Source organism: Natrix helvetica (genome assembly GCF_964273705.1).
Source record: "Natrix helvetica genome assembly, chromosome: 1".
NCBI lineage: Eukaryota > Metazoa > Chordata > Lepidosauria > Squamata > Natricidae > Natrix > Natrix helvetica.
In genome coordinates this window covers 132,909,936-132,934,359 of record NC_138548.1, presented here as the reverse complement: position 1 = coordinate 132,934,359, position 24,424 = coordinate 132,909,936, and the positions used below count along the sequence as shown (strand labels likewise).

Below are 24,424 nucleotides of genomic sequence, written 5' to 3'. Positions count from 1 at the left end.
CTAATTGGGGTAGATTGTAGGGGTGATGCTGAAATATAATTTTACTTATCTATATATTAAATTATTGTATTTTATTCCAATTTCATTTTAAATTGGATTTTATTCCAATACCTTTTAAAATGGTTTTTATTGGATTTTAGTAATAATTTGTGTTTGGAACTCTGCCCTTTGATGTAGCCTAAGGGCTAATCAATAAAGTAAACTCAAACCCTTCCCCCCTCCCAGGCCTTCCCCCCCTCCCCCAACAATCCTTAGCTCTGTTTGATTGACCCTGCCAATCATCCTCTTGAATAACAACCCAACTTTGTGCATCAAAGCACACAACGTACCAGTCCAGACACATTGTGTTTGGAGTCAGTGTACCAGCTGAAGTACCTGGATGCTCCTCAAGGGCCTTACAGTAATTTATTTGAGAGATGACCAGGGCATGAGTGACTGTAGGCCGAGTCTCCTAGGCCAAGTACAGGCACAACCTGTGCACGGAACATGGAATTGCACAAAGGAACTCTTGGCCACGGATGCCACCTTCTCTGAGCAGGAACCATGAATCCAGGGGAAGCCTCAGATTGTACACTTGGTCTGTCAGGGGCAGCGGCGCCACCACATCCAGAACCAAATATGGTAAATCCCTGTAACCAACAGCCTCCAAACCCAAAGGCACTTAGTCTTGATAGGGTTAAGCCTGTTGTTCTCTATACAGACACCCAATCTTTCAGCCTCAGGACAGAACTCCAATAGCATTGCTTAATTTGCCAAGGGCAGACATGCAAAGCTAGATATCATCAGTATGATACCAAACTAGGGTTTGTTGAATAAGCCACGATTCCTTCAGTAATACCATAAATTAGAGTTTACAAACCACAACACATTAAGCCCAAACCAAACAAGTCTTATCATGGCTTAATGCTATATTGTGGATTGAGCAAATAAGCGGACTTTCAAAATCAGTTGGAATTAATCAAAGCTTCAGTGAATGTGCAGAGTAGTTGCACATTCTGTAGTTTTGAAAAATAAAAGTGTGCCTGTGGGCGGCAGAAGACTGTGGAATCCTGCTTTAAACAAAAAAGACCAAACCTATGCATATACAAGGCATACATCTCGCAAGAGTTCTCAAATTCTCTTTCTTGGCAGTTCTCCTAGGGGTGAGGATTTGTCACTGCTCTTATTGGCTCATCTTTTAAAGAGTAACTTAATCGTAAAATGCACTGCTACGTATCTTTTCCGTGCCAAAAAACCCCCACCCCTAAGTTTCAGCAGAGAAACATCCATCACAACCTCCCAGTTCTCTGGGTTTTATGCCAGCTGGAGGCTGTGGGTGGGCAGCATTTCAGCTAAGGCAACTGGGAAAAGCTCCGCTATTGGCCCCGAGCTCCGTGGAGGCTTCGTCCAAGTTTATGCGTGTCAGGAATGCGCGAGCGTTTTCACTTGGAAAAGGAAGATTTCCTTGAATTCCGAGTGTCTTAACTCCTCAGTTGTCTTAAGACGCAAAATCAACAATGACTAAGGATCGGCTGAAAGCCTTCCTGGAATGAAAAATCCCCAACGACAAGCAAAAGGATGGTTGCTTAACGACGAGCGATTGACGGCAGAAACTACAACAGCTACGTTCCCACAAAAAGAACCAAAGCACATAAACGTGACGCGTGAACTCCGGCTAGGGAACGTATTTTTTATGATGTGCTTGCCCACGGTCAAAGGAACCCCTTATTTCTTGGACCCGCGTTTCTAAGGTTACGACCTACCGAGCCTGGCATCAAATCACAGAGGATGCATTCCCCAGACTCAGTAGAACTAAAACAAAAAAAACGCGGCCTGCTTGGGGCGCATCCTGACGTGCTCACACCCTCTCCGTGTGTAATCGGTACATTTCCCCCTCCCCGCTCTTTTTCAACGTGCCACTCTTTTCCTTTGCATTGAACGGCGCCCTCCACCCGAAGCGTGGGTGGGGTGGGGTGGGGTGGGCTGGAGGCGAACTCGCGCGTTCCCGCTCCCTCAGCCAGTCGCTGCCCACGTGGGCGGCGTGTCTGTCCCGCGCGGGGCCTTGGAGTCGGGGGCGAGCGATTCGATCCGAGCGCCTCCTCAGCGGCGGAGGCTGAAGGAGGCGGCGATAGCGGAGCCCGGCGAGAAGGCGGCGGAGGGGTGGGACGGAAACCCGCAAGGAAACGGCAAAGGGCGGAGAGGCGAGCGGGTTGCCGAGGGCATGCAACCGATTGCAACGGTATGTGCTGTGGCTGGGGTGGTGATGGGGGTTGTGTAATGGTGAAAAATCACCCCCCTTTAACTTTAAAAGTGGATTCTTTCCGTGGGTCGATGACTAAATGCTCGTCTCTGGTCCCCCCCCCCCTTTCTTTTTTCTTTTTTAACGCGAGAGCTGGGGGAGCTTATTCACACGTTCTGTTTTCCAGAGCGCTTGTGCCTCTCGACTTTTCTGCCTTTTGGGGGGATTGATTCCCCTCTGAATTTTCATGTAGAAGTAAGGAAATCAACGCGAGACATCAGATCTTCTTGGGGGGTGGGTGGAGGGTACATCCCACCGACCTGGTAGCTTCTACAACCTAAGGTGCATCTCCCATCATTCCCAACCAGGAAGGTGATGGACGTTGTGGTATCTTGCAGTTATTAGCTTTGGGGAGGAAAGGTTGCTTTAGACATTTTGATCCAAGCACCCCTTTACCTTCTCAAAAGTGACTGAGGACTTTGGTTTATGTGGGGTACCTTTATTGATGTTGGTGCATTAGAAATGAAAAATGGAAACGTTTTAAAGTAGTTATTTGATTTTTTCAGATCCCCTGAAAAGATCCCGGGGACCTCCAGGTGGTCTCCAGAGCACCTGTTGAGAGCTACTGCATTTGTGTAGTTGAGGCTTCATTTCCTTCAAGTTCAGAGGAATTTTCAAAAAGGAAATAGTGTAATATTTTTCTTTGCCCCCCCCCCTTTCTTTCATAGCTGACTGTTCCGCCCCTTCCATTGTGTTGGTTGAGTGTGAAAGATCACCTCCTTTTCCTGCTTGCTCCCATCCTGCTGAGTTTAAAGGAAGATGGGGTGGGGGGGAGGGGACCACTGATTTCTTCCAATATCTGCCCTTTTACTTGTACTTTGCAGCATGCCTTTGCAGTTTTCTAGCACTGCGAGTTATTGAAGCAGGACTCTGTTAAGCGAATACAAAATTGTATTGGGGTGTCTCTTAAGTTTCAACTTCTTATTGGGAATATCTACCCCTCTACCCAAAAACCTAGATGTGTGTGACAGCTGCTTATAGACATTTATTAGCGGGTGGATGACCTTTCCTTCCTCTGTTGCTTCTCATGTTCAACAGCTGAGCCCTGGTGTGAAAAACAAGCTCCAGACCTGAAATCCGCAGAGACCTTTGCAGCCATCAGATTTTTTTATTGGGTTCAAAGTATAAGGTATTTTGGAATATTCCGAGGAAGCCCAGAAGCACTTTCTGAGAATGTCGTCTTGTTGCAAAAGATAAAATGCTGTTTATTTTAAAATGAGTTTTCAAGCTGAATTGACACCCTGTTGGAAAATGTGTACTGTTTTATCTTACTGAAGAGGACGTCTGAGACCCTGTCAGTCAGAAGTATAAAAATGAAAGTGAAGTAATAAGAGACTTGCAAACTGGCTTTAATTCACGCTGGACGACCTCCTTCTCAGTCTTTTGGGTTTGAGGATTATTAACATTCTGTAGAACTTTTCTTTGGGTAGAACTTTACTATCTATTTAATTTACTTCTGAGTTATCAGATTCTGGGGGGAAATAATGCTTGCCCAAGATACCATGGAATTACCCTGTACTAAGATGGGTGGCCAAGGAATTTGATAAATAAATAAATTAATCCCTTCATCAATGTAACTAAACATGTAAAGAATGTTGTTAGGTTCTTTAGAGCTGTAGTTGACACCTGGTGACTCTGGATTAAAATCTCTCCAGGTTGTTCTGCTTCTTACTTGAATAGTCAAAAACAAACAATTACACTCCAGTTGTATGTCAGAACCACTGCATTAGAGCCATGGTGGTGCAGTGGTTAGAATGCAGTACGGCAGGCTACTTCTGAGTGCAATTTGGCAGTTCGAATCTCATCAGGCTGAGGGTTGACTCAGTCTTTCATCCCCCGGAGATCGGTAAAATGAGGACCCAGATTGTTGGGGGCAATATGCTGTCTCTGTAAACCGCTTAGAGAGGGCTATAAAGAATTGTGAAGCCGTATATAAGTCTAAGTGCTATGCTATTATAGAGGTCTTGAAGGTTCATTCGTATAGCTTCCTATGTTCTGCCCACCCCCACACCAGTGTGCTGTTGGTTTCTCCTTTGATCCATTCTTGTCCAGAATGATCTTTTCTACTAGTCCTCATGATGTGTTTAACATGGCTTTTGTATTGCGATCGTTGCTTTTTTCTAATGGGCTTCTGAGCTTGATTTCCTCTAATACTCAGTGGTTGCTCCTTTAGGTTGTCCAACAAGTGTGAAGCAGTTTCTTCCAGCACTGCAGGGGCAAATCTTTTTCCTAAATCTGTTTCTCCGTTGATATAAGCCCAGTGTATGTGGATCATTTTAAATTTTGTCTAAAATGTCACAGTTGTTCATGAGTTTCTATGCACTCCTTTTTGCTCACCATTTTTTCTCTTTTGTACAACTATCTTTATTAATACTGCAGCCTAGAAAATCAAACTTATCAACTATCTCATTATTATCAGCTACCTCATTATTTGTCTTAAATTCATCTAGTTTCCTCTAGTAGACATGATCTTTGTTTCCTTAATGTTCAAAGAAACTTTTTCACTCTCCTGTTTTAGAATTGTTCGTCTTAGATATTTTCCATTATTATTATTTTTGCAACCAAGATAGTGTCATCTGTATTTTAGGTTCAAACACCTCCTATCTTTTGAATGAATTGATTGTCATCCCCTTGTGTATTGTGGATACAAAATAAGAAGAGGTAATTTGCAAACGTTTGGTGGTTCCAGTTAACTTTATATTAAGCACGTATAGTAATTGATTTTTTTTAAAAACTTAAAAAGGAAAAAAAACTTGGAGAGAAAGAGGAAGTGGTAGGGATGAATCATGCTTAGTAATTTCTTACACCATTGCATCTTTCTATCTTAGAAGCAACAAATAATATAACTCCTGAGAAAACAGCTTTGAAGCTTTCTGGGGAATAGCCTGGTCTTTTTTCTCTGGTCAGTTTTACTTGTTATTGGATCCTTTGCTATATCACATATTGCAGCTCTAAAAGTGGTTGATGGATTAAGTGGTTTGCATGAGCTATCCTAATCTTTACTGCCCGAGGCTTGTCTATAAAGCTTTTGACCTTAGTGATCTTCCCTATTTGTAACCTTCCCAACTGGATTTTGACAAGCAAAGTCAATGGGAGAAGCCAGATTTGCTTAATGACTGTACGATTCACTTAACAATTACAGTGATTCGCTTAACAACTGTGGCAAAAAAGGCATAAAATGTGGTGAACCTCACTTACAACTGTCTCGCTTAGTAACAGAAATTTTGTGCTCAGTTGTGGCTGTAAGTAGGAGTACTTGCATTTTCTTTAAACATTTCATATAATTTTTCTATAATTAGAACAGTAATACAATGAAAAAACAATTCAGAGTAAAATAAAACAATATATATGATAATATTAAAAATGACAGTGAATTTAACCATATGCTAAAGCACACAATCATCAACAGTGCCCAAAGGAGAGTGGAGGAGTATGTAATTATAATAGCCAAAAAAAAATCACTAAGGTTTGTGTGTTTAGATCATTTTGGGCCATTGTTGCTTTGCCAATGTGTTTATAGAGACCAAGAACTGCTTTTACGGAGTGATTTAGTACATTGTGTTATTGGTGGCACCAATAGGATTCCATTTTTTTCTTTCATGAGAAAAATTATACCAGCAGTTTGATAGCTGGCAGTATTCCTTGTGTGACTTTATGTCCTCCTGTATGCTGAAAAAAAATTGTTTTGTTTTTTTCACCCCTGCTCTTACACCTCATGCTTTCTTCTTTTAGTTTTATAACTTAGAAGACTTAGGATAACTTTGTTGTCACTTTGAATGTATAGCTTACCGATATACTGATCAGCATACTGGTACATTAAAATGAAATTTTGTTGCATATACAGTAGCTCTCAAAGGGTCATCACCTCCAATATATACTACATAAACATGATAAAATAAATAAATACATATGACACAGATATAGTTTCATTCTGTTTATTATTGCTAGTTTGTATATTGGTTGATCATCATAGGAGTAGAATTAAAGATTGTTGGTTGCTTCCTCTTTGATTTTTCCAACGAATCTTTTAACCTTGTTTTACTGACTTTTCTCTATTTTAGTCGACTTTGGGGATCCAGCATCCGTCCAAGCTCTTTTGCTACCCAAAGCTAAGCAGGAAGTGATGTCAGTCAAGTTGAAAAGCAGAGACATCAGGCAGGCAATGGGTGGCGGGAGGGGTCAGCCATTAGATTATAAATCCCATAAATGGATCTCCCACCCTTTTTTGTTGCTTTTTGTCAGGGATGGGCAGCCTATAGGTCACGGGTTGCCCCAAAGTCCAGCACCCTATCAGAATATGCTGTGCTGAAATTGGATGACAATATGATTGTTTTGCAGGCAGTGCGAATTTTGGGTTGCTTTTAAAAACAATTGTAGAATTGAGAGCCCATGGCTTCTAAGTAGTACAGGTGGTCCTCAACATACAACCAATCATTTAGAGAGTGTTTTTAGTTAAAATGGCACTTATAAAAAACGACTTATGACTGTTTTTCACAGTTATGACCGTTGTAGTATTTTGATCATGGTCACGTGATCAAAAATTCAGACGCTTGGCAACTGGCATGTATTTATGTATTTATGACAGGTGCAGTGTCATACGATCACCTTTTGCGACCTGACAAACAGAATCAATGGGGAAGTCAGGTCACAATTGTGTCACTGACTTAACTGCAGTGATTTATCTAACAACTGTGGCAAGAAAGGCCATAAAATGGGGCAAAACTCACTTAACAAATGTCTCACTCAGCAACAGAAATTTTGGGCTCAATTGGGGTCGTAAGTCAAGGACTACTTTTAGGGGAAATGCTTTTGCCCCTTAATTCTTTGCACATGACCAAAATTGTGTTTTATTGAACTTGGCCCATCTTGCACTGAAATGACCACCATCCCAATTGTGTTAACAGGAGACAACAGTCGCTTTTGAGTGAATTTTCAGGGTGGGATTTTGCATCACAAAGTAACGTTGCTGTAAAAATTAATTTGTTCTCTTATTGATAGGAAGAATACTGGTTACTGCATAGGTATGTATGTATGTACGTATGTACGTATGTATGTACGTATGTATGTACGTACGTACGTCTGTGGATATGTTTGTGTGTGTATGTGTATGTACCTATGTGTGTGTTTGTGTGTGTGTATTTACCCAGATGCTGATTCCTTCAAAGAATCAGTTGGCTTTTGTTTTGCACTAAAATAAGTTTGTTTCCATATATACGGTAAATACTCTCATTTAAAAGCAGGGTATTTTGCTTATTTTTTTAAAAATTGAAAGCAGGGTATTTCCTGAGGCTGTTAATCAGAGTTGTTAATTTCCTCTACCTGGGATTAACTGTTTCCAGTCCACTGCAACACTAGATATAATAAAGCATGCTGTACTGTATGAACAGGGCCAATTTCTCTTCACTCCTATGATATATTTAACATTATAGACAACACATTTGCTCTTGAGTAATCTTTTCATCATGTAAAGGAGCCTGGAGATATGTCCAGATTGTTCCATTGTGGTGCTCATTTTTATCCTGTACAGTAGGGGTGTCAAACTGGTGGCCCGTGGCCTGGATGCATCACATGTGCAGGCCAAGCCCACCCCAGCTCCGCGAAGGGGGAAAACGTCACGAAACGTCACATGATGGTCACATGATGCAGCGAGTTTGACACCTGTGCTCTACAGTATATTCGGGTTTTTTTAATACTATTTAATTCTTAATGTGATTGTGTACATTTTTCATATGCCATTTTTATCCAGAGTCACTTTTGGTGAGCCTATGCCAATCCAGTTAATAAGCAAATTAAAGAAATGGTTGCAGTAGCCTCCCTGTCTCCATTCTTAGCTCTCATTTCCTTTTTAGCTTGGAGCTACTGTTTGGAGGACGTCCTCTCCACATGGATGTGTTTTCCAGCTAACACAGGGATGAAAAGGAAACCGACATTTTCATGGAACCCAGTGAAACAGAGCAAAATTTCTCCCTGCGATCGATATAAACATGCTTGCTGCATCTGTAGAGGGTTTCTTTATGTTTATGGTGGCCGGAGAAATACTAGCTTGAGTGATTTCTGGAGATTCAAAATAGGTAAGGTAGGCCCTTTCTGGTTTTATTATGCCATGAAAAGAAATGCCTTGAGCTACAATCACACAATCCTGTTGGAATGTATTGCTGTTCTTGAAATGGCCACCAGGCAGAGGCCTTTTCTGCAGTGGCTTTTTCATTTCAAGCAAGACAATCTGGACTATTTTAATGATCTAATTAGATATTTAATGAGGTGTTTATATAGCCACAATGAATCGGTTATCAAATCTGTTTTTATATATTGTTTTTGTTGCCTTCCCAACCACAAAGATGTGACCAGCTAATTCCTATTGGAAACAGACTGGTCATAATGAAATAATCCAGCAAGACTGCATTTACATTACTTTTTCACTACTATTCTCCAAAGCACCTGAGGGTAGGACAAGAAGCAATGGGTGGAAACTAATCAAGGAGAGAAGCAACTTAGAACTGAGGAGAAATTTCCCGACAGTTAGAACAATTAATCAGTGGAACAGCTTCCCTCCAGAAGTTGTGAATGCCCCAACACTGGAAGTCTTTAAGAAGATGCTGGATAACCATTTGTCTGAAATGGTATAGGGTTTCCTGCCTAAGCAGGGGGTTGGACTAGAAGACCTCCAAGGTCCCTTCCAACTTTATTATTCTATTCTATTCAGCAGCTACTTGTGTAGTATCTAAAATGGTAGACTGCTATACAAGTAGTCCTGGACTTACAACAATTCATTTGGTGACTGTTTGAAGTTACAACAGCACCAAAAAAACGACTTACAATCTCATTTCACAAGCCAGATTCACTTAACAACCGTATTACTGACTCAGTACCTGCAGGGATTCACTTAACAACTTTGGTAAGAAAAGTTGTACAATGGAGCAAAACTCACTTTTAGCAACCGTCTTACTTAGCAGTGCAAATGTTGGTGTCAATTGTAGTCATATGTTCAGGGCTACCTGTAAATAGAATAATAGCTTTATAGCTGGAATAGAGGGACGCTCATTTCATAGTGGGAATGGAAATGGTCCAAATTGGATTTTAAGAATACTTGATTACAACATGAAAACTCTGGGACTCCACAGGATACTTGACTGTGCCAAGAACATAGGGCTGAAGTCAGTGGTGGGTTCCGGCCAGTATTGCCCAATACGGCCGTACCGGTAGTAGCCGGGAGCAGCTGCCACCATACCGGTACGGTGGCTTGTTTGACCTGCCTGCCTGCGTTCTATACCTGTTTTTAAAGCAACCGGCCAATTGTACATGCATGCACAGTGTGAGGCGCCTGCGCTAAATCCGACAAGCATCTGGGATTCGCAGGAGCGGTAGAGTGCGTATTTGCGCGCAGCGCACATGCACGAACAAGACACCCCGCCCCTTGCGCAGTGTACCAGTAGCGACGGGAAAAGGAACTCACCACTGGCTGAAGTGACTTTTCAAAATGCACAAGTCTGCAACCAGAAGGAGTTACTCTGAGCCAATTCTTCTCCTCCTTCTCTAATGTCAAACACTTCCTGTGTTCTGATATTATCTCTCTATATTTCTCTGCAGATAGCTTACTGGTGGGGAACAAAACAAAAGATATCGGAGGTATTTGAAATGCATGTTTAGCTAAGTCTTCAGGAAGGGTAAAAAATAGACCTATTTTTCAGGATGCTACAACCCCAATCCTAAGCCTAACCGATTCATCCAGGATGTGATTTGATTTGCAGATTCTGCTGGTAAAGTTGTAATTTCCAAAAAGGGCAAGTGCAAATGCTAATCAAAAAGCTGCATTGATGTTTTCATATGCTTTCTTTCTACTGCAGCGAGTAATGAATGGGAGGAACTGGACAATACAAACGATGGCCCAGAAGAACTGGAAGAGCACACAATGGTGGATTATCAGGCAAGATAATTAGCTATAAATCACTTTTTAGGTAATCCCCGATTAGGATCACAGTTGGGACTGGAGATTTGGTTGTAGATGATTGCAGTTGTAAGTTGAGGTACCCATGTGACTGGAGCTGATTCGGGGGGAGGGCATTTTTACCATGGTTGTTATGCAAATCATGTGACTATATGTCTGAATCATGTGGTCAATAGATGAATCATATTGTTCTTAAGCAAATCCATTCTACTAAATTGGCGGGTTCCCCCCCTCCCCCCAAAAAACCTAGCAAATAATATTGGAAACTGGCAAAAAAGCATTGCAAATCATGGATCATGTGACCATGAAATACTGTAACTGGTCATGAATTTATTTATTAATTTAAAACATTATATAAAAGTTTTACATTAATAAATATATGACCAATTACAGTATTCTATGGTCACATGACCATGTCATGTCACCCATCTTGGTGGCACAGTGGCTAGAATGCGGTACTGCAGGCTACTTCTGATGACTGCCGGCTGACTGCAATTTGTAAATCTCACCAGGCTCAAGCTTGATTCAGCCTTCCATCCTTCTGAGGTCCGTAAAATGAGGATCCAAATTGTTGGGGACAATATGCTGACTCTGTAAGCCGCTTAGAGAAGGCTGTAAAGCACTGTGAAGCAATATATAAGTCTAGGTGCTATTGCTATCTTATGATCAACTTGGATGGCTTCCAATCAAAATAAATGTGAGCTGAAATGCAGTCATATGACAGGGATGACACAATGTTTTACGATAGGCAGTGCTGGAAGTGCTTTATGGGTTATAAAACACCCTTTCAGAGATTGTCATAACTTTGATGGTTGTTAAACATCCAGTGGCAAGTCGAGGGCTACCTGTAGATTGTTTTCCCTTTTTACTGGCATTTCGTTAGCTTATTTGTTCTTATGGCTGTATTGCATAGATTTATATTCTGTCATTCTTGAGGGAACTTAAGGAGGTCCTCTATTCCTGAGTTAGGTTGACGGAATGATTGGTCTGGATTCACTCAGGGAGTTTTACGAACAAGTGTGAATCTTGGCTTCGCCTTAGTCCTAGTCAAAATGAATGGTTCACGTGTGGCTCAATCTGTTAATGGCCCTACTCTGTATTCCCTTGCTTCAAGTTAGGAATGCCATGGGGAGCTGCAGCAGCTGGAGAATCTCTCCTTTCCTGTAGCAGGATTTCCTGCAAATCAGCTAAGCTATTATAAGGAAGAGTTGTCAAAAGAAGAGGCTAGGGCCCTCTTCAGTTTCCAAAGTGGATTTCTTCAAATAGGGGCACCTAGAAAGAGAGAATAAGCACATCTAGACTCTGTTGTCCGTTAATGTCACTTTTACATCAGGGATGGATTCCGGCAGTCACTGCTGCCGGTTTGCTCATGGCTGAGCCCCATGCGCATGTATGTGCAGTGCAATAAGAATTGGTCTGCACAGGTGCAGAAGCAAAGAACAAGATGGTGGCGCCTGCCGGAAGAACCAGTTCAGGGGCGTGCCAAGCCTGGGTCGCTGCCAGTTCTAGCGACCCAGGCCACCAAACCAAACCAAACCGGGCCAAACCGGTAGGAACCCACCTCTTGTTTACATGGTCTCAATTAGCCATAACCTGTTGCTATCATTGATAAGGATTAGAGAGGGAATGATGAATGTTGCCAAGGTTGGACACTCCTTGCTTAATAATGAAATACATTTTTGTAAGGCCACTTTTTAAAAACCTTCTGAAATAGTAGCTCTTGTGCAGAGGCCGTCAAAAAGACTTTTCAGGGAGCACTTTTTTTTTTAAAGGCCTTTTTTTCTGGGTGTCTTATACTGTATCATCTACCAGACCAGTACCATAATTTTTTCCAACCAAATTCTTCCAGCAGTTCAGTGGTGGGATTCAATTTTTTTTACTACTGGTCCTGTGGGCGTGGCTTGGTGGGCATGGCAGGGGAAGGATACTGTAAAATCTCCATTCCCTCCCCACTCCAGGGGAAGGTTACTGCAAAATCCCCATTTCCTCCCGATCAGCTGGGACTCGGGAGGCAGAGAATAGATGTGGGCGGGGCCAGTCAGAGGTAGTATTTACCGGTTCTCCAAACTACTCAAAATTTCAGCTACCTGTTCTCCAGAACTCGTCAGAACCTGCTGAATACCACCTCTGCAGCAGTTACAATTCAATAGAGCCCACTTTGATTGGCCTGTAGACCCAAATAGTATAATCTAAAATACCTGGAAGATCCAGATGGAGGGACCTTATTCAACTACAATAATCTGTGTGACCTCTTCTGTCGCACATACTGTCTGTTGTGACTATTGATGCCACCTGTGCTGCTTTTCAATTGTAGTTTTAATGAGAGAAACACTTAAAGCCAACTCTATCAAGAGTAGTATTTTGCGTAACACACTATTACCGTAATACGATCAATACCTGGCTTTTGAAATAAAAACGTTTTGAGAAACAGTTTAGGTTTTGATCCGTGCTGAAAATTGAACTGGTTCTAAGGTCATACTGAAGCATGGTTGAATATTTTTGATAGAATGGCATTGAGAAGAACATAGAACCATGTGAAACTGGCATATAAAGAAGTGGTAATTTGTAATGCTTCCTGATATTGTAGCTACAGGAGCTTGAAGATGTTTGTACTAAGCTTAACCAACAAATGAGGTTTTCAGACTGGTTTGAATCTTACACTGAATGGCAATGAATTATAGAAAATGCAAATGTGATTCACTGGAAAATGATTATTGTATTTGCAGGATATCCTGTATATCTTTGGTGGAATGGTGGATTCAGCTTTCACACAGAAGAGAAATCCTCTATGGATGTATGACACAGGTGTGGAACGAGACAAGTTTTATTCCTCCAATATATTTATGCATGTGTTTCATAAATATGTACTAGTTTGGATCAGAGTATTTGTTTATCCATGTACAGCCTATTCTGGAAAGAGTTGTAGATGAAGAACAGATTAACATAGCAATAATAGTCTCCTCCTCTTTTTGCACGCTTGGATGGAGACCTAAGGAGATACTGTAACTTTTTGTCCCCTCAGAAGCTGAGCCAGACAATTGCTCTGTCGAAATTGGCCTTACTTGAACTAACCTTCCAGAGCAGGAGTGTCAAATTCAAGGACCGCGAGCCAGATCCAGCCCACAGGGTGTTTAGGTCTGGCCCTTGGGGTTGCCCTGGAAACTGTGAAGGACCAGCCTGCAGTGCCTCATTTTGGCTGTGATGGCTTCCTAAAACCCTTGGCCACTGAAAACGGCGAAAATTGGTTTTACTGCCAGTGGCCGTCACTGCCAAAATTGGGGCATGGGAGCCTGTTTTCTCTGGCACAGCGCTTGGGCCACCACAGCTGCCCCCGACATGAGTGACGTCAAGCTAGCCATGCCCACCCTGGCCACTTCCAGCCCAGCCCCCTGAGGTCAAACACAACCCTGATGCGGCCCTCAATGAAATAAGAGTTTGATACCCGTTCTAGATCATGGGTGTCAAGCTTGCCGTGTCATGGCAACGTTGCTGTAACGTGATGTTTTGTGATGTTTTTCCCATTTGTGGAACTGAGGTGGGCATGGCCTGCGTATGACGCATTCGGCCCATGGGCCACCAATTTGACACCCCTGTTCTTGATTGATACCCTTCAGTGGCTTCAAACCTGTAATATTCAACATTAACTTGTTCAAAACCTGGGAATCATGGGAATTGTCGTCTGACCCACATGAACAGCCCAAGATTGTGATATTTGCCTTGCTGTTAGAAACAGTTCCTAAAATGAAGAGAACATTGCCATTTGCTGCCTTGAAAATTGTATTTGGAGCTGTGTTTATATTGTGTGTTGTTGGCAAAGGAAATACAGCCTGCAACTTTTTCTGCCAATCGCTCCTTTTAGTGTTTGCTAGCACTGCAAGCAGAACAGTAGCACCTTCTTGTGGTTAATGCTATGACTGACATTTTATACACCTGCAGATGCAACCAAGTGGATAGCCTGCCAGCTCCCAGCAATAGCGGGCGAGGTAAGGAATAACACAACTAAAATATAATGAATCATCCATGAAACCTGTTGCTTTGTTGATCAAATAGCTTGCTTAGTTACATACTTTGGAAACTGTTCCAGACTAGATGAGCCACCACCGTGAAGTAGCAGGGTAAGTTAAAGATGCTGCTGCTTTTGGTTTTCTGGGACATTCATATTATTCACACTTCATGTTTGGAAATGAATCTCTTTAATTCTGAATGTTGAAATAAGAATGGTTCTTTGGCTGCAATTAATTTTAGGTAGGCAATTATTTCCGATTGAATTCCTTGTAAGAGTTAGCAGAGTTTCATCATAACCAACCTGTCTCTCCCTCATTTCCCATCCCCTTCCTCCCTGCAATTTAAATCTGCCTCAGACTAGCCACTCTACGCATATGTCGAAGTTATCGCAAGCTCACAAAAGCTTATGCCTTTTAATGCATTTTGTTAGCTGGAAAAGGCGCTACCAGACTCCCTGTATTAAACGTGGAGAAACTCAGGGAGCAGAAGACATCTGCACTACCACAATTCAACTCAGACCAACCAAGAGAGCACCATTCAATTCCTAGTCTTTAAAGGGGCATGGTCTTGTGTGCAGGTCTGGGCAAAACAAATGTGGAACATCCATGCATAGATCCCTCTACTTTCCTTACAATCATAATTCCACAGACTTAGCCAGAAGTTATATTTTAAGAGTTTTGATTTCCCATTTTCCTTCCTGTTTAGCAGTAGGAGAACATCATCTGTATGATGCAGGAAACTCTGAAGTGGTTTCTTCTCCCTCCTCCCAAAATATAGTTTAATATATAATGTATCTCTGGAATCTGTATATTTTCCATCCATCATATCTACATACATATGCATGTCCATTCTCTTAATTTATGGAGATGTTCAATCATTTTAGTAGGAGTAGTGAGATTCCATCTATAGGGATAAATGTAAACAAACTGGAAAGCAACACTATTTTAGAAGGATGTTGCTAAAATGTGAACTGCTGGGGAAGACATAAAGGACTTCCATTTAAGTAGACCAGTATGAATGACTTGGGACAGGGGTGTCAAACTCAATTTTACTGAGGGCCACATCAGGGTTGTGTTTGACCCCCAGGGGCGAGGAAGGCATGGCCAAATGGGTATAACGTCACTCATTGAGGCTTGGGTTTTGGCCACGACAGCCTCCCCAGGTTCTATTTTTGGCTGTGACAGCTTCCCTGAAGTGAGTTTTGCTGGCAGAGGGCTGCAGGAGGCTGTTGCAGCCGAAAGCGGAGCCTGGGAAGGCCACGTGCAGCCCTCCTGAGCTCTGTTTTTGCTGGCAGAGGCACCGTAGGCCAGTTTCCAAGGCAGCCCCACAGGCCAAATCTAAGGACCCTGCAGGCCGAATGCAGCCTGTGAGCATTGAGTTTGACACCCCTGCCTTAGGATATTGTCTGCTTTCTATTGGTGTGATGGCGACGATAATTAAGGATGGTTGGTCCAATTTTGTCTTCATTCTCCATCTCTAGGTTCAAGTTCCTGTTAATCGGAAAGGCCACAGTGCTGTGGTCTACAGGGGCAATATGTACATATATGGGGGATACATTGACATTAAAGGTGCTTCCCAAGAATTCTGGACCTTTCATTTTGGTAAGTTTAAACTTTCTCAGCAGTGACCTAATGTATAAATAATGCAAGATGTGAGGAAAGACCCTTTGAAACATACAAAATGTGTTGTATCTATTTAAAAGGTAAGGTAATGCACTCTAATAACCCTCTTCCTTCAGATACAAAACAATGGGCCCCTCTATCAGCTGCATCCAGTGGGAGTAGCCCAGGTCCCCGACATGGTCATTCTGCTGTGGTTTACGGCAATGGCATGTACTTGTTTGGAGGATTAATGGGACTGAGCGAGCAGAAGGACTTCTGGATGTGGAATTTTATAGCCACCAACTGGTCCAGTATCAGGAGAAGGTAACTGTTTGAATGTAACTTCACTAACAGTTTCAAAAGGAGTTTAAGAGGGTGAAGATAAGACTTGTTTTCCCCCTGCCAATTGTTCCTAGAGTTGCACAGAAGAGCAAGTCAATCTTTTTACACATTAGCCCATGAAGACTAGCATCCCAACATTCCAGTTACTGTATGTTAGCTGGGATTTAAAGACGTTTGCACATCAATTGAAAACAGGGAGAAGGTTGTCTGAGGGGGATTTGAGTGGTATGGGACGGCAGAGTTGTGGTTTCTAATATGGGTACCTTTGGAAGGGAGGGTCTTATTTTTCTAGAAGCAAATGTTTTTGATTATGTGGTTTGTCCTTTTTATTTGGGCCCAGTTATGAATGTATGGTATTTGCATTTTGAAAAAGAAATCCTGAAGTGGCAGGAGAATCATAACCACCAATATTGCACAGAGGAGACAATTTAAGGAGCATGGACAATATTCCCATGTCTTTTAACAATACCCAAATACATAATTTATGGGAACTGTTTGGGGAAGCACAAAAATAAATTGTGGACTATAAAAAGTGGTTCATGACTTTTCCATGTATTATCTTGACTGGAGAGAAGCATTGAGAATTGAGCCCATTTTGATGAGTGTGAGTGTCACCCTTGTGCTGATTTCTCTCTGTTGTGTTTGCCTCCAGCCAGGGACCTCCAAGAGTGGTGGGACATTCGGCTTTAATCTTGGAAGATTCCATGCTAGTCCTCGGCGGAGGCATTTCTAACAGTAACCCAAATAGTACTTTGTGGCAATATCATTTTCCATCTCAAACGTGGATAAAATTGCCTAGCTCAGAGGCACTTTCTTCCAAAGCTTATCATCAGATGCTGCCAACTGGATTTGATTTCCAAGGGGCTGCTGGTTGCCCACTGAGGTCGTTTGGTTGCTTGAAGTCTAAAGAAAAGGGTTGTTCAAGGCTACTGACTCTTTCTAAGCAGCACACCTGTTTCTTTGAGCATCTCCACGAGGAGCCTACATACCAGATACTCAACAATGAGGGTGGCTCCAACATAGAAATGAAAACGTTTTGCCAGTCTTCAAGGGATTCTCTAGGATTCACCCCCTATCAAACCACATCCAGTGCAGAATTGAATTCAGACCCAGCAGCAGAATTGCTGTGTGAAGAAAGAACCTCGTATCTCAACGTTGCCAAGGAACAGGAAGTTGCCGCCATGGATCTAACAGATGGACGGTCAAGCTTGGACACTCTGAAAAATGAATGTGGAGACATTTTTGAATCCTCTGTTGTGATGCTACTTGTTGGCGGTAAACCTCTGTCCAGTTCGTCTGCAATCTCATTTTGGCAAATTGAACTAAACGGAACTTAAATACCAGACCGCTCTCAGGAGGCAGAAGACATGCCTCAGTTCAGTGAACTCAGTGTCTAGGAAGAATCACTTGGCAGTTCTTGCTTATGGTTGTATCATGAAACCTACATTCACACTTTGTATGACCCCGAAATACACAGGAATTCATAAAACATTCAGTTTGAGCATTTTTCAGCTTTTTGCTCTGTAGACAAGTTGGGTCTGCAGATGTCGGAGGCAGTAGGTTGCATTCATTTCTTTGTGTGTGTGTGTGTGTGTGTGTGTGTGTGTGTGCATGCCATTTCAAAGCCCAAATTGCCTGTATAAAGGATGCAGTGAAATCATTCCCATGACTAAGCTAGGTAATCGTAATTCAGTTCAGCGGCTGCGTTGGCATGGCAGGCTTACCTGCTTTTGCAAGGAAAACTTAAATCTTAACCATCATTTATTCAGCAAACCCAATATTCTGCATTTGCACTGTAAGCTAATCATCTGGATTCTGACATATGTTAGATGAATGATTGTTTGGCTATCTAATAGGTTAACACAGGTGCTTTCTCTCTATATTGAGTTTGCAATTGAAATGATATTTGAACAGGGGAGGGGGGTGTTTCTTAGCATATGCTTAGCTGTTGTACTGCACTACTTAAAACCATTTTCCCTAAATATGTAATTCATGAGGCTCCTATATTAGCTCCTCCGATACAAGTTAAATTGCCAGAACCATGTAATTTTATAGATCTATAAGAGTAATTGTGTCTGTTACAACAAAGCTCAGACAATCTTAATTCACATCGAAATAAGGCTCTCCAATTGTTGTTCTACCCACCAGGTATGCAACCACAAGTACAACTGGGCCTTACGCAGGTCACATACAAATAATTTGATGTTCTGCAGTGATGCTTCTTGATCGGTTTTTTCTTGTGACGTTCACACTGCCAAGAATACCTAGGCATGTTGTTTCCAAAATCACAAGGATTTTGGCAAACAGCCAACTATGTAAAGTTTGGCACGGAGAGTGGAACATGGGTGGTCAGCTTTTCAGGGAGAGGCAGTTTGTGCAGAATAGAAAGGGGGAAATGGTTTTCAGCTGGACTAGTATTTTACTGATTTAATGTTATTAGTTTAACATAAAAAATCCACATTGAGTTAATCCTCTCTGTAATTTCATAGACATGGCTATATTATCTGTGATGAGTATGAGAGGTTTGTCACTATTTTTCTTCTTTTTGAACTACCGTATTTTTCGGAGTATAAGATGCACCTCCCCCCCCTTTAAAAAAGGATGAAAATTTGGGTGTGTCGTATACACTGAATGTAGCCCCACCCACCTACCAGCCCCTACCCTTTGGCCTCTGCCGCTCAGCAATTTACCTGTTTGCAGCAAATGGGGGCTTGCAAGGCTTCAATAGGCTGTAGCAATCCCTGCAGCCTGAAACAGCTGATGATCAGGAGAAATTGAAAGTGAAACTTGCTGTTTGCTCCACAAGGCAAATTGCTGGGAGGCAGAGGCAGATTTTTTTTCTTGTGCTAATCAAGTTGTTTGCTTCAAGGGGGTAAGTCAACAACTATAAATGCCTATAGAACGTTCAAATTATTAGACTTATTTTTTAAAGACTGCTTTATTATTATTCTAGACAACTTAACAAAATGAAGCAGCTTTTTAAAATAAATGCTTGATCTGAAGAGGCCCAGTGCTATTGCTTTAAAAAGTGCTATTCTTTTAAATAGCAGAGAATTATATTTCCAGAAAGCACATCAATTTTAACAAAATCTGTACAAGTGTAGTCTGAAATATAATACTACAAACTGTGTATATTGTCTGTACTGTTTGCTGTTTGTTGCAAGGAGGCAAATTGCTGGGAGGCAGAGGCAGATATTTTTCCCTTGTTTTCCTCCCCAAAAGCTACATGTATCTTATACTTCGGAGCGTCTTATACTCTGAAAAATACGGTAGCTCTATGGGCTTTCTGATAGTCCCTTATCCAGATTCACTGATTTAATATTTTGGAAATTGGCAAAATCATTTAAGCATTTGCTCCTTTTTATTTTGCACCATCACAGTAATGACAGAAATGATTTTGCTAATACTCATTCAACTGCAATCGATAGGAAATACGTTACAGAGTGAGAAAATGATCCCTTGAAGTGACCCTTCCTTAATTTTTGAGAGAGAGAAAAAAATCATGAAGTATATACAGCATCAGGAAAAGCCTGCATAGTGCCTTTTTGATAAGACTTTTTAAAACATGTTTTATATGCTATAAAAGTTATATTTATTAATTATATTTTTATACTGCATGAATCCTTATACCCAAGCTAAACTATATTAGTTTAATTTTGTAAATATGTTATTCACTGTGTTTTAATTACTTTGTTAATAATATGTATTTCTGTTTTTTGTAATGGTGGCATATTGAGGGGGGAAAAGCCAAACACAAAAGCTTGATGAATGATTTGCCTCTTGGCTGGAGATGATTGAACACCTGATATGTTGTAAGACACATTTCCTGGGGCATTACAGCTGGGAAACAAAATGAGTTGTTGATTCTTCATTTGTATGCTGATTGTTCTCATTAGGGATGAAAAGTCAAATATACGGCCCTTTCCCCTCCTTATTGCAGCTATTTTTGTTAACATTCACTTATATGTTATCACCAGGAAGGAGAAATGTAGGATCACTTCTGCTACAAAAAGCAGGATATTACTCCAAACCAGGATATCCTTAAGGAAGCGGACGAATTTGTCAGCATTCTGAAATACATGGATAAGCAGCTAGAGCATTGTTCTGCTAGAAGAAAAAACACTAAGCACACAATTTTGTACAATTGTGTTGTATTTAGAAATAAGCTACAACTTTTATGATCGATTCCAAGTGGTCTACAAATCACAGTTGTTGTTCCCTTATACAGTGTTTAGCACAATCATTCTAGCATAATTTGTCCATCTGGCATTACTTATTACACACACACATATAGTCATACACACAATACTTAAAAAAATAAGTTATACTTTGAGCAACTACATTGTTTAAAAAGATACAAATACAGTAGTTAGTCTGAGTTTTTTCTTTAACCCCCCCCCCCCCAATCAAAATAGAAGTTCTTACATACTTCATAGTAAGTTTGTCCAATTAGGGAAAACGTGAGAACGAAGGAATCTGTAATCAAAACATTAATCACATTAGGAATGTTATGACAGAATGTTCTGTAGTCACTCCACATGCATTCTGTTTCAGAGAGAATTAGGTGAACATTTTGCTCCAAGAGGAATGTTAATGCTTAGCGTTAATAACAGAAGTCCAAACTGTTCTGCCTCAATAATCGCAGACACTTTAGTTATGGAGCAACAAGGTATTGTTCCAGTGGTAGGTTCCAGATCCTGTCGCAACCGGTACACTGCAACGGGGCTGGGCGTCCACCATGTGCAAAGATGCCCCCACCCTGCAAAGCACCAGCTGCTTGGGGGAGCATCACGCATGCACTGTATGCTGCGTGCACATGCGCAAATGGCCCGGTTGCGTCAAATACAGCTAAGGAGGGTGGACAGGCAGGTCCTCTGAAGCACCTTTCAGGTACGGTGCTTGCTGTTCCCAGCAGGCATTGGTACACCTGTACCGGGGCGTACCACTATGTTTTTCTACTTGGGGCATCCTTGCCCAGAGACACAAGTGGTGTAACGTGTGACATATGAATAAATTGAGACAAATCTGAATGACTTTTGGCTTTATGCATGCAGGCAAATTGCATTTGTAGGAAAAACATCACAATTATCTTACCGGAGGAAAAGCTTCAGCAGTCAAACAGGATTGCTGTTAAAAATGCAAGCTAATTTAATCCTCTGTGGACAGCTTGACAGTGAACAATGGCTGCTAATAAACACAAATTGCAATTTTGCATTCATTAGTCAAAGCAAAAGAATCTCCTGTTTTGGTCCATTTTAATCAATCACAAGAGACACTAAGGCAGTTTCCAGATGTCCCATTAGAGGCCTGAAGCCTGCAGTGGAGGCTGCTCTATTGACAAAAGGCTTTCGATTCTTTATGTTGTGATAGCTGTAATTTTATGCCTTTGTACATATCTGCCAAGTAGACTTTACCCACTGATAAATGTGGTGCTGATAATAATAATAGTATTCCATTTTCCATACCACATTGCAGTGTCCTTTTTAAAATAAAAAATAAAAACAGGTTATGTGTTTAGGAAAATTCTGTCAGTTAAATGAGTAATGATCAAGTCAGTAAATATATTGCCAAACAAGGCAGTGATACTGTAATTTAAGAGCAATTTCTAATAATTTTTTTTTTTAAAAAAAGCAAAATTGAGAACTATCTTATTTTTTTTTGTCAGAGCTGTACATCAGGTTAGTAAAATAAAATGACAACAGCCATTGGATTTTTTTTTTAAATGGTCAGCACACAACATTCTAGCGATTAGGATTATCCAGACAATTCAAGTTAGCAAAGCTATCTTTCTGAGTAATAGGCAAATGGTACCATATTCTCCAACTCTCCTCATTCCTACAGCAGAAGTTAAGATAGTGTCATCCTAAATATTTTCATCCCTTGTAAAAAATACAGGCAAGGTTCATAAAAGCACTGGGTTTACCTTGGCTCAGGGAAAGGTCTGAAAAATCAATAACCAATTGGATGTTACCTAAGCTATTTCAAAAGTCATGCCTCCTGAGGTCTGGTAATCAGGATATGTCCTATGGTTATTGATGCTAAGTTATTTGCCTCAGTAACCCCTCCCTCTACCCCCCACCCCAAACTCTGGTTCCCATTATGCCATTTTATGAAGCAATTGCTTAATACGGGTATCGCAGATCAAAGCAAAGTAGCTCGTGTTATTTCGCAAGCAGCAACCAGCTACGAAAGGAAGAGTATGCACAGTGGAGTGAGAAACACTTGCATTTTTATCATCACTTCCACTATGGAAGAAACTTTTGCTGGGGGTGGGGTGGGGGTCCTTTCGCTTTTCCTTTCAAAGTTCACTCAGAAATTCATAGCACTCAGGTTTCCTTGCTTTCTTGCCTAAATGCTTACAGGTCTTCCATCAGAAACAGATGGAGAAGTAATAAGTCATGTTTTTAAATGACTTAGAATTTGGTATTTCAATAATGCACAGCAACCAGAGCCGTTTTGGAAGAATCAGAATTAAGGCGTTGTACGATTTCCTTGATTATTTTGAAAAGGGACAGAAGATGCAGGATGAGTTGGATACCTGACCCATAGGAATAAATCTTAACTGCACAAGCCCAAGGGTATTTTTTGTTTTCAAAAATTCTAAGCATAAATGAAACTCGGGATTTGCTTAGTTTCCCCTCTCCCACGAGTTTGTAACAGAATATAGGTTTAGTTCAAACTAGTTCAATCAGCAGTTTAGTGCACAAAGGAAGGAATCCAATATATAAATAGCTACTCATCTAATATAGGAAAGTTGGCATAATGTTGGTATATTTTGCTTTTTAATTTTCCAGTCACGAACAAAATACATATTCCAACTACAAGTAGATTTAAAGAAAGGTACAGAATGGAGCACACAAAAAGGACAGTAATTCTAACTATGCATTTGAAGCGATTTTAAAAGCCTCAGATTATTTCTGCACAAACCTTCGAACTTTCCAAAAAATAGCTAGTGGAAAGTCCAAAGACGACTAGCCTTCAAGCTAATCTAGCAGAAACTAGGTTCATTGATTCAAGAGAGTATCTGTAGCTCATGGCTGAGCGGTGGGGTTCTTGGTTCTTCTCTGTAGTTGGTTTTCTTGCAGACATTTCGTTACCAAACTAGGTAATGTTATCAGTGTTAAAGGGAGTGGGCTTTGCTTTTTTTATATATATTACTGTCTTACCAGGTCTGAAGAGACAATCAAACAACCAAAAAAAGAAACAAAAAGACTAAAACAGTTCCTCACCAGCAATCAATACACAGATGAGCAGAGATTAACACTAGACCCAACACTCAAGAAGTAAACTCAGTACCAACTCAGTCAAACAAGCTAATAGTAAACAACAGCCAAATCAAAACCACAAAGACCATTCCCACTAACACTGACAGGGCAAATATGTTTTCTGCAAGAAAACAACTAAGCTCAGAGAGCATCAAGGGTCACATACTAGATGCACTGTCTACCTAGAAATATTTTAGTGACTTAATGGAACAAAATGTGAAAGTCGCCCATCCACACACATAGTAGTCTTGATATGTTTAATAAAACGTTGTTTCTTTCCTTATGAAAGCATCTGCCAGCAGAATAAATTGCAATCAAGGTGCTGCATTTTTCACTTCCATAGATTGCTAGCAAAAGTGTGGAGTCTAGAAACAAGATTAAAATCAAGAACATTTGCTAGATAACAATACAAAAGAAGATTAAAAAGAGATGGCCACAAAAGAGCACTGTAAAAATGTCACAGCTATTTTCTTTTACTGTCACCACCAGCCTCCCCATAATTGGGTTTAAGCTAGGGGGGAAAAAACCAGCTTATCCCTGTGAGTATTTTCATTTGCACCTATAAACAAGGAAGGAATTCTCTAGCAAAAGCATTGTAGTGGATGAAAACCCTGTGGATTTCATGACATCTCAGAATTTGTTCCCATATATTTTGCAAGAGAGACTCGTGTTTCCCAGCAGCTCTGTGTCCTGAACTCATACTCTTAGTTCCAGTTGAAGGATTCACTGTAAAGCAACCATTCTTTGTTAACCATGGCATAAACATGGCTTAATTTCAGGTAAGTCCTTTGCTCACTAAAGACACTAGGAAATGAGATTTGCTGAAGCTCAGAGTTCAGTGGTGAGTAAACATTTCTGCCGTGTAGTATCTTCAGTAACAGGACTGTGAAGAAAAAAATATACACACATAAACTTAGGTGGATGATGAACAGAAAGCCTATCTGGACCAATGTTAATTTAATGGTCAAGTGGAAAAGCAAGCATGTTG

General features: G+C 41.0%; 2 protein-coding genes across 4 annotated transcripts in view; one reads left to right on the top strand and one right to left on the bottom strand.

The window, feature by feature from the left end:
- Positions 1-1,973: 1,973 nt before the first annotated feature.
- LOC309401440 (leucine-zipper-like transcriptional regulator 1) lies at positions 1,974-23,499 on the top strand. The gene is made up of 8 exons (XM_081970506.1): positions 1,974-2,218; positions 8,128-8,349; positions 10,123-10,202; positions 12,950-13,028; positions 14,160-14,206; positions 15,709-15,829; positions 15,967-16,153; positions 16,824-23,499. Exons 2-8 carry the CDS (start codon positions 8,166-8,168, stop codon positions 17,506-17,508), a joined length of 1,383 nt encoding a protein of 460 aa, XP_081826632.1. The 5' UTR covers positions 1,974-2,218; positions 8,128-8,165; the 3' UTR covers positions 17,509-23,499.
- EPB41L5 (erythrocyte membrane protein band 4.1 like 5) overlaps positions 20,308-24,424 on the bottom strand; it is a 66,183-nt gene continuing 62,066 nt past the window's right edge. For 2 of the 3 annotated variants that reach the window (XM_081970486.1, XM_081970487.1), the window contains exon 26: positions 20,308-24,319. In XM_081970486.1, the coding sequence (XP_081826612.1) occupies positions 24,265-24,319 (55 nt within the window). In that variant the 3' untranslated portion in view covers positions 20,308-24,264. The remainder of the gene's footprint in view (positions 24,320-24,424) is intronic. The other variant, XR_014176773.1, reaches the window with a different exon arrangement.

Bases quoted from the DNA above. Each gene is read 5' to 3' on its own strand.
- LOC309401440 (XM_081970506.1), top strand. From the start codon at position 8,166: ATGTGTTTTCCAGCTAACACAGGGATGAAAAGGAAACCGACATTTTCA. The intron at 10,203-12,949 runs GCAAGATAATTA...TTGTATTTGCAG, and splicing joins ACACAATGGTGGATTATCAG to GATATCCTGTATATCTTTGG. The intron at 14,207-15,708 runs GTAAGGAATAAC...CTCCATCTCTAG, and splicing joins TCCCAGCAATAGCGGGCGAG to GTTCAAGTTCCTGTTAATCG.